The sequence below is a fragment of the Cutaneotrichosporon oleaginosum genome, assembly GCF_008065305.1.
Source record: "Cutaneotrichosporon oleaginosum strain ATCC 20508 chromosome Unknown ATCC20508_contig02, whole genome shotgun sequence".
Classification (NCBI taxonomy): Eukaryota; Fungi; Basidiomycota; class Tremellomycetes; order Trichosporonales; family Trichosporonaceae; genus Cutaneotrichosporon; species Cutaneotrichosporon oleaginosum.
The window spans coordinates 3,408,581-3,423,747 of record NW_027072171.1 but is presented as its reverse complement, the minus strand read 5'-3'; the positions used below and the strand labels follow the sequence as shown (position 1 = coordinate 3,423,747).

Genomic DNA, 15,167 nt, shown 5'->3' with positions numbered 1-15,167 from the left:
GACGCCCCCTCCGCACTCGTGTCTGGGTGAGCTTGTGAGTTTAGCGTCGATCGATCGTGTCTGGGTCATGGCGTTTCGGGAGATCGGCACGTCCGTCAACTGTCAACTGGCTGGAGGAGGTTCGGGAGGGGCGCGGCGCGAAAGTGAGCTGGGCGTGCAGGGCCTCTTCCGGGGTCAAGCCCACGAGTCCGGGGATCCATGGACCTGGATGGGAACGGTGGCTTCGAATGCAGAGGCTGGGTCGTGAGGCTGGGCTGCAGAGCGATTGAGCGGAAGAGATTTAGCATCAGCAAGTTGACCCGAGCAGCTGGCTGCCAGTATAAAGAGCGCAGCAGTCGGCAGTCACCCGTCTTCAGTTTCCCTGGCCACCCCCGCTTTGCTGTCTCCATCACGACTGGTCAAGTTCTTTGCACGTTCCCACTTGTGAGTGTTGTTGATGGTGGATGGTGGATGGTGGATGGTGGGTAGATGAGACATGTGGACGGAGGATGGGGTGGCTTGGTTGGGTGGGATGTTGGCAGAGTAGAGTGGCTTGGGCGAGGACAGCCAGGGTGGAGTGCCTTGGGTGGTTTGGGTGGGCGAAACGGTCACTGCTGCCACCCTCGCCGTCTCCATCGCCACTGTCCCTCAAGCTGCATACATCCTCCCCTCTCCGCTCGTTGAACAGACGCTAACATGTACAGCCTGTATACGCACCTGCCCCGCTCCCACGCAATCAAAACTACGCCTCTGCCCACAACCAGTCTAACGTTTCCTCTAACAATTCAAGTGATCACCACGCGATTTCCACCTGCTCCGCTACTTTGAAGAATACTCCACGCGACGGCCACGCTGTCGCCGTCCTCCACCACGCCGTCACCAACGCCAGACGCGTCTTGAACATCAGTGGCACTGCCAACATCCATCGTGAGTTTGATCAAACTTGGATGCATAGCGACGACGAAGAGCAAAGACGAGTCTGTAGACGTGCATGAGCGTCGGGAGAGCCAATCCAAGGGCCCCAAAAGCTGCCACATTGGCTAAACCCGAGGGAGCCCGCTCCCACTCCCACCTACTCCTCTCCCGTCTTCTTCTTCCCTTCCTCTTCCTCTCCCCACATCATTGATAACCACGTTGTCACCATCCACCCACCCATCCACTCCATCCATCCATCCTCCATCTCATCTCTCATCACCGTGGGCCTAACGCCCACAGTCAATGCATAGCTCCTACTCGACGCGCCTCAACAGGCCGCTCTCCCCTCCGCCCCATACACTCCACGACTACCCTCGCCATCACCACTACGACGACGACGACCACTACCACCACCACCACCACCACCACCATCACCCTTACCATCACCGCCCAAGTCCGCAGCCACACCTCCATCCCTCTTCCGCCTCTTCATCCTCCTCTAGGCGTAACCATCGCGTAGACCCCGATCATCGGCCACCCCATCACTCTCACAACTACCACCCCTATTCTAGGTAAGCACACGTGCTAACCCCCGACGCGCCTGCTCTTGCTCTTTCTCTTGCTTTTGCTGGTGCTTACTTTACCAGGCCCCGATCAGCCAACGAGCCCTACATCCCGCGCTCACCACCTCCTCATCGGCCACCTCTGAAGCGACACAACTCGCACATCCTCCCACCCATCACCGCAGTCGCCTCCTCCCTCACCGCAGCGCCGCCTCCCCTCCATCGCCCGGAGTCTCGCTCGCACACACGGTATCCACCTCACTCCGCTCACTATCAATACACCTCGACTCACAAAAGTCGTGACCCATCTCCGCCTCCAAGGTACCGCCCTTACGGACTCCGCACTCCACCTCCCTCGCGAGCCCGTCCCTGTACCGCATCCAGGCCAGACCTAGTCCGCGACTACTATCATCACCGACACCCCAGTGACGACGACGACTTTCCCATCACACCACGTACTGCCAAGTTTGAATCGCCCAATATGGCCCCCGTCGACCCTCGTGACGCTCTTGACCGCCTCCCGATGCTCAACATCTCCGAGAGCGAGGACATCAAGCCGCAGCTCTCGCCCCTTCGCCGCGCTCTAAGCCCCGCCGAGCGCCGCTTCTTCCAGACCATGCCCATCCCGCAGCGCCCCGTGTCGGCCTACCCCCTCGACGCGTCTGCCGCCTACACGTGGGCTCAGCAGCAGAGCGCCGCCGACCCCAACGCCGCTTCGGTCGCCGAGGCCAAGAGAGAAAACCTTGCGATCGATCCCGCGCTCTCTGCGGTTAGATCGTCTAACGACGCGGTCAGTGGCAGCACAGATGTGACCATGGCGTCGGCACCAGAGATCAGACTCCAGCCGGAGACCCTAGGATCCGTGCCTGCATCCCCTGCAATCGACAATGCCGAGGCGGCCGCTGCCGTTGCTGCGGTCCAGGCTCTCCAAGCGCCCGACCACGGCATGAAGAAGGAAACTCCTTTCTCTCGCTCTCCGGAGCTCCGCATCAGCCACAAGCTGGCCGAACGCAAGCGTCGCAAGGAGATGCGCGACCTCTTCGACGAGCTCCGGGAACAGCTCCCTGCTGACCGTGGCATGAAGGCTTCCAAGTGGGAGATACTCTCCAAGGCTGTCGACTACATCCAGCACCTTAAGAACCAGGTCACTGAGAGCCACCGTCTGCTGGAGACCACCGTTCGCGAGCTCGCCATCGCTCGTGGCCAGACACCCGAGACCGCTTCGACCGCGAACACGACGTGGCCTTCTTCGTACCACACTTTCAATATCCCATACGTTCCGCAAGCAACCACTTCGGCGGCACCCGCGGCCGCCCCTGCTCCCCAGCCTCAGGTTTCGGCTCCTGCACCGCAGCCTCAGGCCCAGCCCCAGGCCGCCGCCGTCGCTGTTCCTCAGGCTCAGCCCCAGGCCGCCGCGCCAAGTCAGCCCGCACCTCAGCCCCAGGCTGCTGCCGCCGCTGTCCCCACGCCCACTCCCGCGCCGGCCGCCCAGCCTGCAGCCCAGCCCGCTACACAGGCCGCCGCGCCTCAACCCGTTGCAACGCAGCCCGCGCAGCCCGTTGCCACCCAGCCCCAGGCTCAGGCGCAAACTCAGGCGCCCAAGTCTGGCTAAATTTGACATAAGGACCATAGTTTCCAGACCAGTAAAGTCCATGTACCGAATATGCATACGAAGAGGACCAACTGGCGAGATGTTTTGACTTGGTTCTACAACTGACGCACATGCAGATTCCTTGCACTGTCATAGAGAACTCCCGGACCTCAGCTGCATGTCCAAGTGACCCGTGTTGGGACTACTGTACGGTTGGAGGCGAAATGGCCTGACAGCTGACAGGCGCACAAAGTCAGTGAACTCGGAGACATGCACCCGACAGCCAACCGTCGGTGGAGGTCGATTTGTCACTCAACGCCACCGAATCAATGTTTTGATTTCATCCACTTCGCTTCGCAATGCTCAACACCGGCCTCTGACGATGATGCTCCACCACGGTCTTTTGCAGGACCAGCCTCCGCCCTCGATCGAGGTCCTCATCTCATGGCTCCGAGAGCGCGGTGTCCAGCTATCGGATGGCGTGGCCATCACGCCCATGCACGACGGGACAGGCTGGCGTCTAGTCGCGACAAGGGACCTCGCGCCCGTCGAATCTAGTCCGCTAAGCGAGGGACCCGCTGACTCCAGTCGTCAAGATTCCAAAGACTGCGCTCCTTTCCACGCGCACATCCTCGCTTCCCCCACTCCCATCCACAACCGAGAGCGTCGCGACCACCTCCCATACGATCCTCGGCCTTGCGCTCGCCCTACTCCACGAGCTGCGCCTTGGCCCTGACTCCATGTTCTGGGGGTATACGCAGTCGCTTCCACGCGCCACCGTCCCCGTGCCTCCACTGTGGCCACTCCATGCCGGGCCATCCGCGGCGGCAGCCTCGGCTTGGCTCCAGGGCACCGAGGCGGAGAGGGACTTGCGCCGCCGGCAGCTTGAGGGTATCGGACTCGTGAGTTTGTATGCCTTCCCGCTCCCACTCCACAATTAATCGTCGGAAGCTTGTTGTCAAGTCTCCATTGTGCACGCATGCGGTTCACTACTACTACTCAGCACGACTTGGTCAGCGGGCCATCACGGCGGCCGGCAGGCCGAGGCGCCGCGCTCGATGATTCTAGACAGAGTGCCTTCATGCCGACGTGCCGACGTGCCGATGTGCCGAGCTCGGCGCTCGCCTTCACCATTCCATGTCCCTCACTATGTAACGCGATCCATCGATCGCTGAGAGGAAGTCGTGCGCCACCGGCGTCTGTCTACCTGCCCTTCTTGGCTGCATCTTGACGTCCTCCGCACTTCCGACGCTGACCACAGGACTCGATGCGCCAGTTCTACGCTGCAACCGCAGCGCACCTCCCTCCGACCAGTCTACATCCTGAGCCGTCGAGCTTCGAGGCGTTTGCGCACGCCTACTCCCTCGTGTCGACCCGCGCCTTTCTCATCGACCTGTACCACCTTGTCGCGTTATGCCCATTTGCAGACATCCTCAACCACAGCGCGGCGAACCACACCTCGCTGGCGGTCGACGACTTTGTGTGTCATCGCTGCGGGAGTCTTCCGGTGTGCGAGCACGGCGGGTCCAACCCGGAGCGCCTCGCGCACTTGGGTGAGCGCGAGCGCGCGCGACTCTCAGATCCGGACACGGTGGACATGTACGTCGAGATGCCCGCCGCCGCGGGGGAGGAAGTGATGAACACGTACGGCGACAACCTGACCGAGTCGCGCCTGCTGGTCGAGTGGGGCTTTGTGCCGTCCGAAGACGACGCAGCGGACGCGCTCGCTGCCGAAGCCGCGACATGGGAGGTGGAGGAGCTCCTCTCCCCTGAGGTGCCCGGGGTGACGGAGGTCGAGGTTGTAGCTGCGGCCGAGGCCGCCACGCGCAACCTCTCGCAAAGCGACGACGCGCTCCTTTGCGCCCCCTCGCGCGGCGTCTACCACCTCAACCAGGCGGGGCAGGTGAGCCTGCGCCTCTTCGCGGCGCTATATGCGCGCCACGCGCCGCTCCGCTTCCTCCCCGGCGATGTCTCGTGTCTCGAAGAAGCATGGGAGCAGGTCCAAGACGGCGCGGAACACGTCCCTCTGCCAACACATGTCGCTGCCGTTGCGGAGTACTTGTGCGGCCTCGTCCGCGCCCGGCTGCGCGGCATGCATCGCCCCGAGATGGAGGTGGGCGAGATGTTCGACCTCCGAGATGTGAGCACCAAGCGCCAGAAGGAGCTGACCCCAGACGCTGGAGGGGCTGGAGTACATGGCCTTGACGGTGGCGATTAATGAGCGCGCGCTGCTGCGGTCCGTTGTTGGGCGGTGGGAGGCGTTGTTAGCCGCGGGGATACAGGCGTAGAGGGGTGGGGTGAGGAAGGTTGATTAGACAGCATCCACTCGGCACTCATGTTCTTATAATGTCACACGACTCTCAATCATTCTTACTCCACCATCGTCTTCAGAAGGGTGTAGTCGAAGAACAGCGCCGAACACTCCGTGTTCACGGGCATGGGGCCATGAGCCGGCGGCCGCAGCAGGCCTGCCGCCGGCCTTCCGCTCGGGCCCCGGAGGCAGGTCCTTGATTGGGCGCAGGTCCGTCGTTCGATAGCCGCGAGGCATACGCGGAGCGTCAAGTTGTCGCCGAACTAGCGGACGAGTTGTACAAGGCAAGCTCGTCGCCGTACTGCATGGCGGCAACGAGGCGATGCGTCGCGTGATCGAGATGTGCTGCGCGTTGTCGATGGGTGGCAAAGGGGAGATGACGTTGATCTGATATGGTGCCTGAGATTTCAAGGTGGAAATGCCTGCGTCTGCATCGACCGTTCATCTAATCTCTCCATTCCCCCTCCTCTTGTTCTCTTCTTCTCCTTCGCGTCATAGCATCAGCAGCCCGCACAGTTGATCACGCCCACGACGACCGGACAGCACGATAGCACGCAGGCCATGGCGGAAGATCTGGTCGACACCCTCACGGACACGCTCGTCGCCGTGGCTACCGCGACGGCCACCCTTATCGCCGAGGCTACCGCGACGGGCGCTGCGGATGACTGGCTCCCGAGCGATAACTCGAGCTTGCCTTTGGGTATGGACGGGAGCGATGTGACGCCCGCACCGGATGGGGGGTCGTACTTCCTTGTGAGTGAAGGAAGGCCGCGCTGGAGACGGGCGGAACCGAAGAGGGCGTGAGCGCCGGGGCCGCACCCGGACCATGGCGGGCGTGGCTCGTTGCAAGCGGAACGAGAGATGGGAACGGTGGGACGCGATTCGCAACTCGCGAGAGAATGCATCGACCCAGCGCTGTGTCCCGAGGGCGCTGTACTCGGCACCACAGCTGACGCCAGAACACACTCCTCGGCCTTCTCATCGTCCTTCTTGCGTCTGTGCTCAACGCACTCGGCCTCAACCTCACCAAGCTGGACCACCAGAAACAGCAAGCTATCCCGAAGCGCCAGCGCTCGAAGGAGTACATGCGCCCGCTGTGGCTAGCCGGCATGGGAATCTACATGTGAGCATCCAAGCTCGGAGGTCCGGCCATGGCTCGAGCCGAGGAAGTGGCTCGGACTCGCACACACAGGCTGACGCCAGCGCATCGCAGCTGTGTTAGCCTGCATCTCGCTGGGTCGCTAACTACAGTCGGCTCGCCTCTGGCTCTGCGATACCTCCGGCCAGATTGGGTCGCGCCACTCGGCGCATCGAGTCTCGTGTTCAACTTCCTGTTCGCGTACTGGCTCGTCGGGACGCGTGCGTTGTGAAGCGATGGCGCTGACGCCAGCCGTGACACAATCGGATATCCGCGGCACCGGGTTCATCGTGCTTGGCGTCATTCTTATCGTCATCTTTTCGAGCATTAACCACGGGCTGAAACAGGAGCTGAGCGTGGACGAGTGAGGATTCCGCCATAAAGCATACTAACGTAGACTCTCTGAGCTCTGGCGCCGCGGCTCCTGGCTGTCCTACTTCTTTGTGCTCATCTTCGCAACATGGGTGGTATACCTCGTCGGCGATCTGCTGCACAAGGTCGCCAAACAGCGCGCATCCTTCAGCCCCCTTCCCTCCCCGACAATGGGGCGAGGATCACGCCCGCCGCCGGCACTCAATACCTTCCAGCGCTCGCTCGCCCAGTGGCGGGCATGGGAGAACACGATCCTCGGCCACCTTGAGCGCCTGTTGCAGCGTACTCCGGACACCCGCGTCCAGTGGCTCGAAGGCATTTTCTTCGCTTCATGTGGCGGCAGTCTCGCGGGTCTGTGTCTGGTGTTCACCAAAGCCATCGTCAAGATCATGTGGGGAGAGGGGCATCCAGTGAGCTAACGATGGTCGTTGTTCACGCTTACAACTAGCTCGTACACTTCTCGGCGATCATGACGCTCCTCCTTCTCATTGGTACCGCGGTGCTCCAAATTGTTTGCTTGAACAGCGCACTCCGCTGCGCAGACACTGTGGTAGTCGTCCCACTGTTCTACGCTGGCTACACCGTATTTGGGTGAGTGATCGATATCTTTCAGTGCAACCATGCGAGCGAGCTAACACAAGTTTTATCAACGCGCTGATCTTCTATGACCAGGCCGGATCGTACGCGCGCTGGATCCTTGTCATGGTCTTCCTCTCGATTGGCGTGCTCATCGGCGGAGTCATCCTTCTTTCCACCAAGCCGGAGGAGCCAGAAACTGCCGAGGCGGGCAACGACGACCCCGCAATCCGCATGCGGCCAGGAACCGCGCGCAGTCCGCTGGCGCGTAACGGTGCGGCGATGGGCTCTGGTGGTGTCATATCATTAGACGACACGCCGAAGCCGTCGGAAGATCGGCCGCAGGAGGTAGTGTGGGACATTGGCGAGGATAGCGACGAGGACGAGGATGCGCACGGCAGGCTCGTAAAGAACGCCGAGGAGCGGAAAGACGAGCCCGAGAGCGACGAGGAGGAGGGCCGGGGCGTCGGTGGGACCAAGGAGAGTCGAGGAGAGCGTGGCGGCCTGCTGCTCCAGGAGGACGAGGACGACTTGGAGGACAGGTCTAGTCCCCGTCCTGCGCCGCGACGCCTGCCATCCAAGGTTGAGGAGGACGAGGCCGAGACATTTGGCCCATGGACCAGCGGGCGCTAGTGGGGTACCTCGGACCACAGACGGAGAGGGCTCATGCGCCAACCCAGGCCATTTAATTGGGGGACGTCTAGTTGACCTACGAGGTCATCGACAAAGTATACAGCAATATCTAATGCGTGGATAGATGTAACACTATTGGGCATGGATACAGCCGGAGCGCACGCGCACGCGTAGTGGTACAGCATCGACTCGTCACTGGTACGAGCAGTGCGGGAATGTTGGCGCACTTGCATTCCACGTCGACTGGACCAGACAGAGTACTGCCTCAAGAGATGACATCGAGACATTTTGAGGCATCGAGGTTGAGCCCCGGCTATACTCCATGGGGAGGAGCGGCTAAACCTGATTGAAGCGTTCATGTCCCCGCTCTAACCCCAGCGGAACACCCAGCCGCTTGGCTTCCGCCACAGCATGTTCTTCGTTGTCGTGCGCCTGTGCCATGAGAGGGAGCACCGCCTGCCCCCGCGGCCGCACGGCCCACCCGCATACGCAGAGACCAGTGAGAGGCATTCCAATGCCATGCCGCAGTGCATGCCGAGTGCTGTTGAGAGCGGCGGGAGCGGAGACCCCACTGGGCCTCCACCCACAGAGCCGAGCGTCACACCGGCCCAAGTTCCGGTCCGAGGTCGGCTACTCTTCGAGGTCATCAGTTCATCAACCCGGTGCTGTTCTGTTCTCTCCGTTCTCCACTTTCTCAACCTCTCCTCTTTCCTCTCCCATTCCCTCTCTCACCCACTCACCACTCACCATGCTCCGCACCGCCCTCCGCCCCGCCGCCCGCGCACAGCGCGTCTTCGCCCTCCGCACCTTCACCTCGTACAACCTCCCCGTCGCTGGCCTCACGCCCGAGCAGGAGGAGTTCCGCGAGAACGTGTACAACTTTGCGCAGAAGGAGATCGCGCCCCGCGCCGCCGAGATCGACCGCAAGAACAAGCTCCCAGAGGACATCTTCCCCAAGATGGGCGACATGGGTCTGCTCGGCGTCACGGTGCCCGAGGAGTTTGGCGGCCTCGGGTTGGGGTACACTGAGCACACGATCGCGATGGAGGAGATTTCGCGCGCGAGCGCGTCCGTTGGTCTCTCGTACGGCGTGAGTTATAAGCTAGGATGGTTCGAGAGGTGGTGGTGGGACGATGACAGCTCGGCACCGAACTACACCTACCTCCGCCCTCTGACCCCATGACGTACGGACGCGCTGACCCCAGGCCCACTCCAACCTCATGGTCAACCAGCTTACGCGCAACGGCACGCGCGAGCAGAAGGAGAAGTACCTCCCCAAGCTCTTGTCGGGTGAGCACGTCGGCTCCCTCGCCATGTCCGAGCCTGGGGCCGGTTCCGACGTCGTGAGCATGCGCACCAAGGCGACCCTCCAGGGCGACAAGTACGTCTTCAACGGCTCCAAGGCGTGGATCACCAACTCGCCTGTAGCTTCGACTTTCCTCATCTACGCCAAGAGCGACACCGAGGTCAAGCCCTCCAAGGGCATCACGGCGTTCCTCGTCGAGCGCGGGTACAAGGGCTTCTCGGTCGGCGAGCCTCTTGACAAGTTCGGCGTGAGTACCAGAATGCGGCAGTGCGAGCAACGAATGCGGAGCGAGGAAATCGTCTCTGCGCTCCTGCACGCGCCCAACTTGCCGCATCGTCTCCTCAGCCTAAGCAGATCTTGCTAACCTCAGATGCGCGGCTCCCCCACCGCCGAGCTCTTTTTCGACAACATGGAGGTGCCCGCCGAGAACGTGATCGGCGGCGTCGGCCGCGGTGCCGCCGTCCTCATGAGCGGCCTCGACTACGAGCGCCTCGTCCTCTCCGGCGGCCCCCTGGGCATCATGCAGGCTGCGCTGGACATGTCGCTCGAGTACTCGCACGAGCGCAAGCAGTTCGGGCAGCCCATCGCCCACTTCCAGCTTATGCAGGGCAAGATTGCCGGTGAGTTTCTCTCTGGCTGCGCGTACTGACTTCAGACATGTACACCAAGCTCTCGGCCTCGCGCGCGTACGTGTACGCCGTCGCGCGCGCCGCCGACGCCGGTAAGGTGTCGCGTGAGGACTGCGCGGGCGCTATCCTCTTCTCTTCCGACCGCGCTGTCGAGGTCACCAACGACGCGCAGCAGATCTTCGGCGGAAACGGGTACATTAACGAGTACGAGGTCGGGCGCCTGCTGCGTGACGCGCGCCTGTACACCGTCGGCGCGGGCACACAGGAGATTCGCCGCGGGCTGATCGGGCGCATGTTCAACGAGGCATTCGCCAAGGGGCTCGACCACCTTTAAGCGGCAGCAGTGATCGTGGGATAGAGGCGTTGTACGCATGCATATTGGGTCATAACGCAGCGTGGTGTGTGGGAGCGGTTGAGGGGTACAAACGAGGGGGACGGCAAGTGGAAGCCCCGCGTCGTGAAAAGGTGGGTGCACGAGGAGTTGCGTGCGCCAAGGCTCCAGAGACTTTGTCAAGTCAGACTCCCTTCTGTTGCTCGACGTGTTATAGCTCACAACTGGACAATGCTACCCCTTTCCAGAATGGAAGACTCACTGTCGGCGTGTGGCAACAGTTATCACGTGATAGGGCAGAGACAATCCATAACCCTGCCATGTGCGTGTGCCAACCATGCGTTGTGTATAAGCGCGGTATAAACGTGTTTCTCAGAGGCAGAACGAATCACAAGCCCCAGGCTGAATAGCATAAACCGGTTGATCCAGCTCTCGCTGAAGCTGTGGCTGTGGCTGCTCTTGTCAAGGTGGTCCACAAGCCATAACATGCCTTTATGCAGCGGCAAGAATTCCGAAATTGTCCAGATCTCATCTGGTCTCGTGACACGACTCAGTGACAGACGGCCAGATGACTGCTGAAACTCACGTCATTTCCCGCTCCGCTCCGCAGTGTCTTAGGAGATACGGCTCGTGGCTCGATCAGAGATCGTGGAGTGTGCAGCTGATATGCTGGTGTCGGCCGGCCAGCCGCTCGGCTTGCAGTTTGCCTGGCTCCTAGCCTGCTGTCAGGCACGCATTCCATACGGCCAACTGTTGCACAACTCCGGTCATCGACACGAGCAAGACAGAGACGCTCAACGTCCTCCGCTCAGCCCAGACGCAGAAGTCCCAGGCCGAGGTCTATTCCTGGCCGGAGAATTCGCGGATGCGGGACTGCGCGTGCGGTGCCCTCCTGCCGCCCGCCGGCTTACTTAATTTTTGCTTCGAGCTTCCAGCGGTACATTTTACAATTGTTTGGTTCGCTCGCCATCGGCCTTTGCTTCACCTCCCCAGGGCGTAGCTATTCCCGGACGGCCCGAACGGCGGCCTCCCAAGAGCACAAGGACACAGGCGTCGGCGCAACGCCGGCGCCAAGTCGCCGGCACCCTGCCGCACGGCATCCGGCACCTCCTATCAAAATCCTTCCGACCATGCGCGGGACTGCCAACCAGTACCCTCTCCAAACTGACTGACGATCCCTCCTTGGGCATGGACTTGTACACCGACGATCGCGATCGTCGCCTGCTGGCCCTTCGGCGGTGCCAGTCTCACGGCCGATCTTCAGTGCCTGCGATGAGAGGATAGAGATTTGCCAGGATGTGGAGGACGTAGAGGGTTGGGTCATGGCAGTTTGGGTGTGGCGCAGGGCGGGCTTGTGGAATATCTGCAGCCTCGCACTACTATTGCATGACGTGGACTGGCGATTCAGCTCGGACCGCCCCCACCCCGTGCCTCTAGGGTGGACAGAGCGCCAAGCTGCCGTGGAAGCGAGAGCTGTTCATGGGGATGGGGGGTAGGACTCGCCTTTCGCGTTTGCGATCCTCTGTCCTCCAAGGGCGGGCGTTGCACAGGCAACCAGCTGCCACACTCTTATTCAGCTCGACGGGTGCCGTCCCGCAGCTGGTGAGGCGAGGGCGACAACTCGGAAACTGTGAGACTGAAGGGCGCTCTGTGTCGCCGAGTTCGGACTCAGACCAACCCTGTGCGCAGCGACAATAACTCAGGCACGTTCCGATATCAACTGTCGAAGCGACATTGTAGAGAGCGGTTCCGGCCTGCAGTGCTGTAGCCTGATCTACTGAAGTCATCGTTTGCACAAAAAAAAAAAAAATGACCTGATGCCAAGCCACAACAACGTCCGGATTGCCGGGGTGTCTAACCTTGACGCAGGCGGTGGTGTCCGTGCCAAGGGTGCCTCGCTGCTGCAACGTCATGTCGATCAGGCGTGTTGAGGATTAACACTGGCTTCGGGCGCATGTCGGCCATTTCTGTCTCACGTTCCGTAATTTTGGTTGGCCGCTATCATGTTTCGGCCGCAATCAGCCGTCTCCTCCTCGCTTCGCCTCAGGCCCGGCCCGCCACCAGATCTGTCCTTGGCGCGTGCATCTTCTAAAATTCCTGACGCAATGGTCCATGATGGGGTCGAGAGCGGCATGGCGCACCCATTCACGCGCCCATTCTAGCCCTCCGGTCTTGCTTCCATGCCTCCCACGCCTCCACCCGCCTCAAATTATGGCAAGCCAGCCAGCTGCAGCTAGGCTCATGGCGCAGATCCGGCTCAGGGGTCTCGGCCATCTCGACCATGTGTTACGCTCCCAACGGATCCCGCACAGCGTGCACGGCGCAAGGCCAGCTGCTGTAATCTGATAAGGGTATGAGACGAAGTTTTCGCCCAAGGCGCCTCGCTACCCTCGCCGCTACGGTCATGTGCCCTCACCGGCCCATTGACGGGCCACAACTCCACAGGCTCGGTTGCGGCTTCACCTGCGATCTATGCCGAGAACGGACAAAATGCTCCTCTCGATCCGCCCTGGTGTCTAGTAGTATATAAGACGGGGCCGTCCCACGCCCCCTTTCCGCACATTGCTTTTGTATCTAACACACACCCACCATGAACCCTTCCGACAAGGAGGCCGGCCTCTCGGGCACCTATCCCGAGGGCAAGAGCTACGGCGAGAACGAGTACCCGGCAGGAACAAGCACGTTCCCAGATGCACACAAGGACACGATGAGCGACACGGACACGGTCGTGAGCGACTCGCACCTCAAGCCCATCGGTGTCCTCAAGGTCGAGGCGGCTGAGGCGTTCTGGAGCCCAAAGACAAAGTGGATCCTCTTCATCTCGTAAGTCCTTGGAATTCACTATGCAGCTGAGCGCTCACACTGCAGCCTCCTCCTCGCTGCCTACGTCTACTCGCTCGACGGCATGACGACCTACCTGTACAACGCCGCTGCCTGGTCCGAATTCGGCCTCCACTCGAGCCTGGGAACAGTCCAGACTGCAAACTCAATCATCATCGCCGTCGGCAAACCGTTCTGGGCCAAGCTTTCGGACGCTTACGGTCGTGGCGAGTCCTTCCTCGCCCTCGCTCTCCTCTACGGTGTCGGCTACGCCATCATCGCTGGTGCCCAGGGCTCCGGCGCCATGTACGCCGGCTCGGTCATCTACACCCTCGGCTACACGGGTCTCCAGATCCTGCTCCAGATTATCGTCGCCGACTTGACCACCCTGCGCTGGCGTGCCCTCGTTAACGGCATCCTCACCATGTGGTTCATCATGAACGCCTTTGTTGCTGCCGAGATCTCGGCCCGCGTCACCAATTGGCGCTGGGGCTACGGCATGTTCGCCATTCTGATGCCTGCCACTCTCCTCCCCGTCATCATCTCGCTTCTCTGGGCCCAGTGGAAGGGCAAGAAGATCCTTAAGGAGCGTGGCGTCCGCGCCCTCAAGGAGCCTCGTATGGCGCGCCTCAAGCGCGCTCTCATCGAGATGGACTTCATCGGTCTCATCTTGCTCGCCACTTCGCTCGCTCTCATTCTTCTCACCTTTGCCCTCGTGTACAAGGCCAAGGGCGCATGGAAGAACGCCAGCATGATCGCCATGCTCGTCGTCGGCTGTCTGCTCTTCCCCGTCTTCCTGGCCTACGAGTGGAAGATCCCCGCCCGCCCCGTCTTCCCCATGCGCTGGTTCCGCCGCCTCCCCATCTTCGGCGCCTGCCTCATCGGTTTCCTTGACTTCGTTTCCTTCTATCTCCAGTTCACTTTCCTCTACTCGTGAGTATTTTTAGCATCCCGCGCTCAGCCACACATGCTAACAGCAGCTTCGCCACCGTCACTGTCACCTGGGACAACCCCCGGCACCTCACCTACTTCACCTACACTCAGATGCTCTGTCTTACATTCTTTGGCATTTGCGCCGGTGCCTTCATGGCTTGGACCCGTCGCTTCAAGTGGATGATCGTCGTTGGCCTCTGCATCCGCCTCATCGGCTGTGGCCTCATGCTCTACGCCCGCGGCCCCAACGGCAACATGGCCTCGCTCGTCATGTGCCAGGTCCTCCAGGGCATTGGCGGTGGTATCGCGCACACGGCCATGATGGTCGCTGCCCAGGCCTCCGTCTCGCACATCGACGTCGCCACCGTCACTGCCGTCGTCCTCCTCCTCACTGAGATCGGCAACTCGGTCGGCTCGGCCGCCGCCACCGGCCTCTGGCAGCAGTACATGCCCGGCGAGCTCGCGACCTACGTCCCGACCAACAACCAGACCCTCCTCGTCGAGCTCTTCGGCGACATGACCAAGATCGCGCTCCTCCCCACAGGCGACCCGATCAAGGAGGGCGCCATCACCGCTTACGAGCACATGATGCACCGCCTTGTTCTCGGCGCCACCGTCGTCGCCATCTTCCCCATCATCGTCGCCATCTTCATGATCAAGGACATCCGTCTTACGGATGCCCAGAACGCGCACGACGGCAAGGACCTCAAGGGTAAGCCCATCGAGGAGGCCGACGAGCTTTACCAGATCGAGAAGGAGGAGATTGCCCAGCGCACTCGCCGCCTCAGCACCGCCGCTGCCTAAACTACTTAATACATGTACGATAGACTTCCATGCACCTTGGTAATACGGTATCTGCGTGAAACGGTTGCGACATGATAACTGCGAGATGTGGTGCCCTGTGAAACCAAATAATGCACGCAAACTGTCATTCCGGAATGCCACCATGCCACAATGCCACGCGCAGACATGCGACATTCGTGTTTTCGTGGGTTCCAATGCCGGTGCCGGTGGTCGGATGTTGCCATGTGTGCTAGTCCTCGCCATAGACGGCTCGAGGACGTCGTTTG

General features: G+C 61.2%; 5 protein-coding genes across 5 annotated transcripts; all 5 read left to right on the top strand.

Moving 5' to 3' along the window:
* Positions 1-2,403: 2,403 nt before the first annotated feature.
* COLE_03043 (uncharacterized protein) lies at positions 2,404-3,069 on the top strand (the record flags this gene model as incomplete). Its single annotated transcript, XM_065626263.1, has 1 exon — positions 2,404-3,069. The coding sequence occupies one exon, from the start codon at positions 2,404-2,406 to the stop codon at positions 3,067-3,069; it is 666 nt and encodes a 221-aa protein (XP_065482532.1).
* A 361-nt stretch (positions 3,070-3,430) lies between these two features.
* On the top strand, positions 3,431-5,336 carry COLE_03042 (uncharacterized protein; the record flags this gene model as incomplete). The annotated part of the gene is made up of 4 exons (XM_018422966.2): positions 3,431-3,605; positions 3,637-3,950; positions 4,310-5,188; positions 5,223-5,336. The coding sequence occupies 4 exons, from the start codon at positions 3,431-3,433 to the stop codon at positions 5,334-5,336; spliced, it is 1,482 nt and encodes a 493-aa protein (XP_018279420.1).
* A 584-nt stretch (positions 5,337-5,920) lies between these two features.
* COLE_03041 (uncharacterized protein) lies at positions 5,921-8,078 on the top strand (the record flags this gene model as incomplete). Its single annotated transcript, XM_065626262.1, has 7 exons — positions 5,921-6,112; positions 6,319-6,482; positions 6,597-6,718; positions 6,750-6,861; positions 6,895-7,279; positions 7,318-7,460; positions 7,511-8,078. 7 exons carry the CDS (start codon positions 5,921-5,923, stop codon positions 8,076-8,078), a joined length of 1,686 nt encoding a protein of 561 aa, XP_065482531.1.
* Positions 8,079-8,826: 748 nt separating this feature from the next.
* Positions 8,827-10,347, top strand: COLE_03040 (uncharacterized protein; the record flags this gene model as incomplete). Its single annotated transcript, XM_018420808.2, has 4 exons — positions 8,827-9,168; positions 9,284-9,631; positions 9,755-10,004; positions 10,040-10,347. 4 exons carry the CDS (start codon positions 8,827-8,829, stop codon positions 10,345-10,347), a joined length of 1,248 nt encoding a protein of 415 aa, XP_018279418.1.
* A 2,704-nt stretch (positions 10,348-13,051) lies between these two features.
* COLE_03039 (uncharacterized protein) lies at positions 13,052-14,901 on the top strand (the record flags this gene model as incomplete). Its single annotated transcript, XM_018420342.1, has 3 exons — positions 13,052-13,167; positions 13,213-14,097; positions 14,145-14,901. The coding sequence occupies 3 exons, from the start codon at positions 13,052-13,054 to the stop codon at positions 14,899-14,901; spliced, it is 1,758 nt and encodes a 585-aa protein (XP_018279417.1).
* Positions 14,902-15,167: the final 266 nt, after the last annotated feature.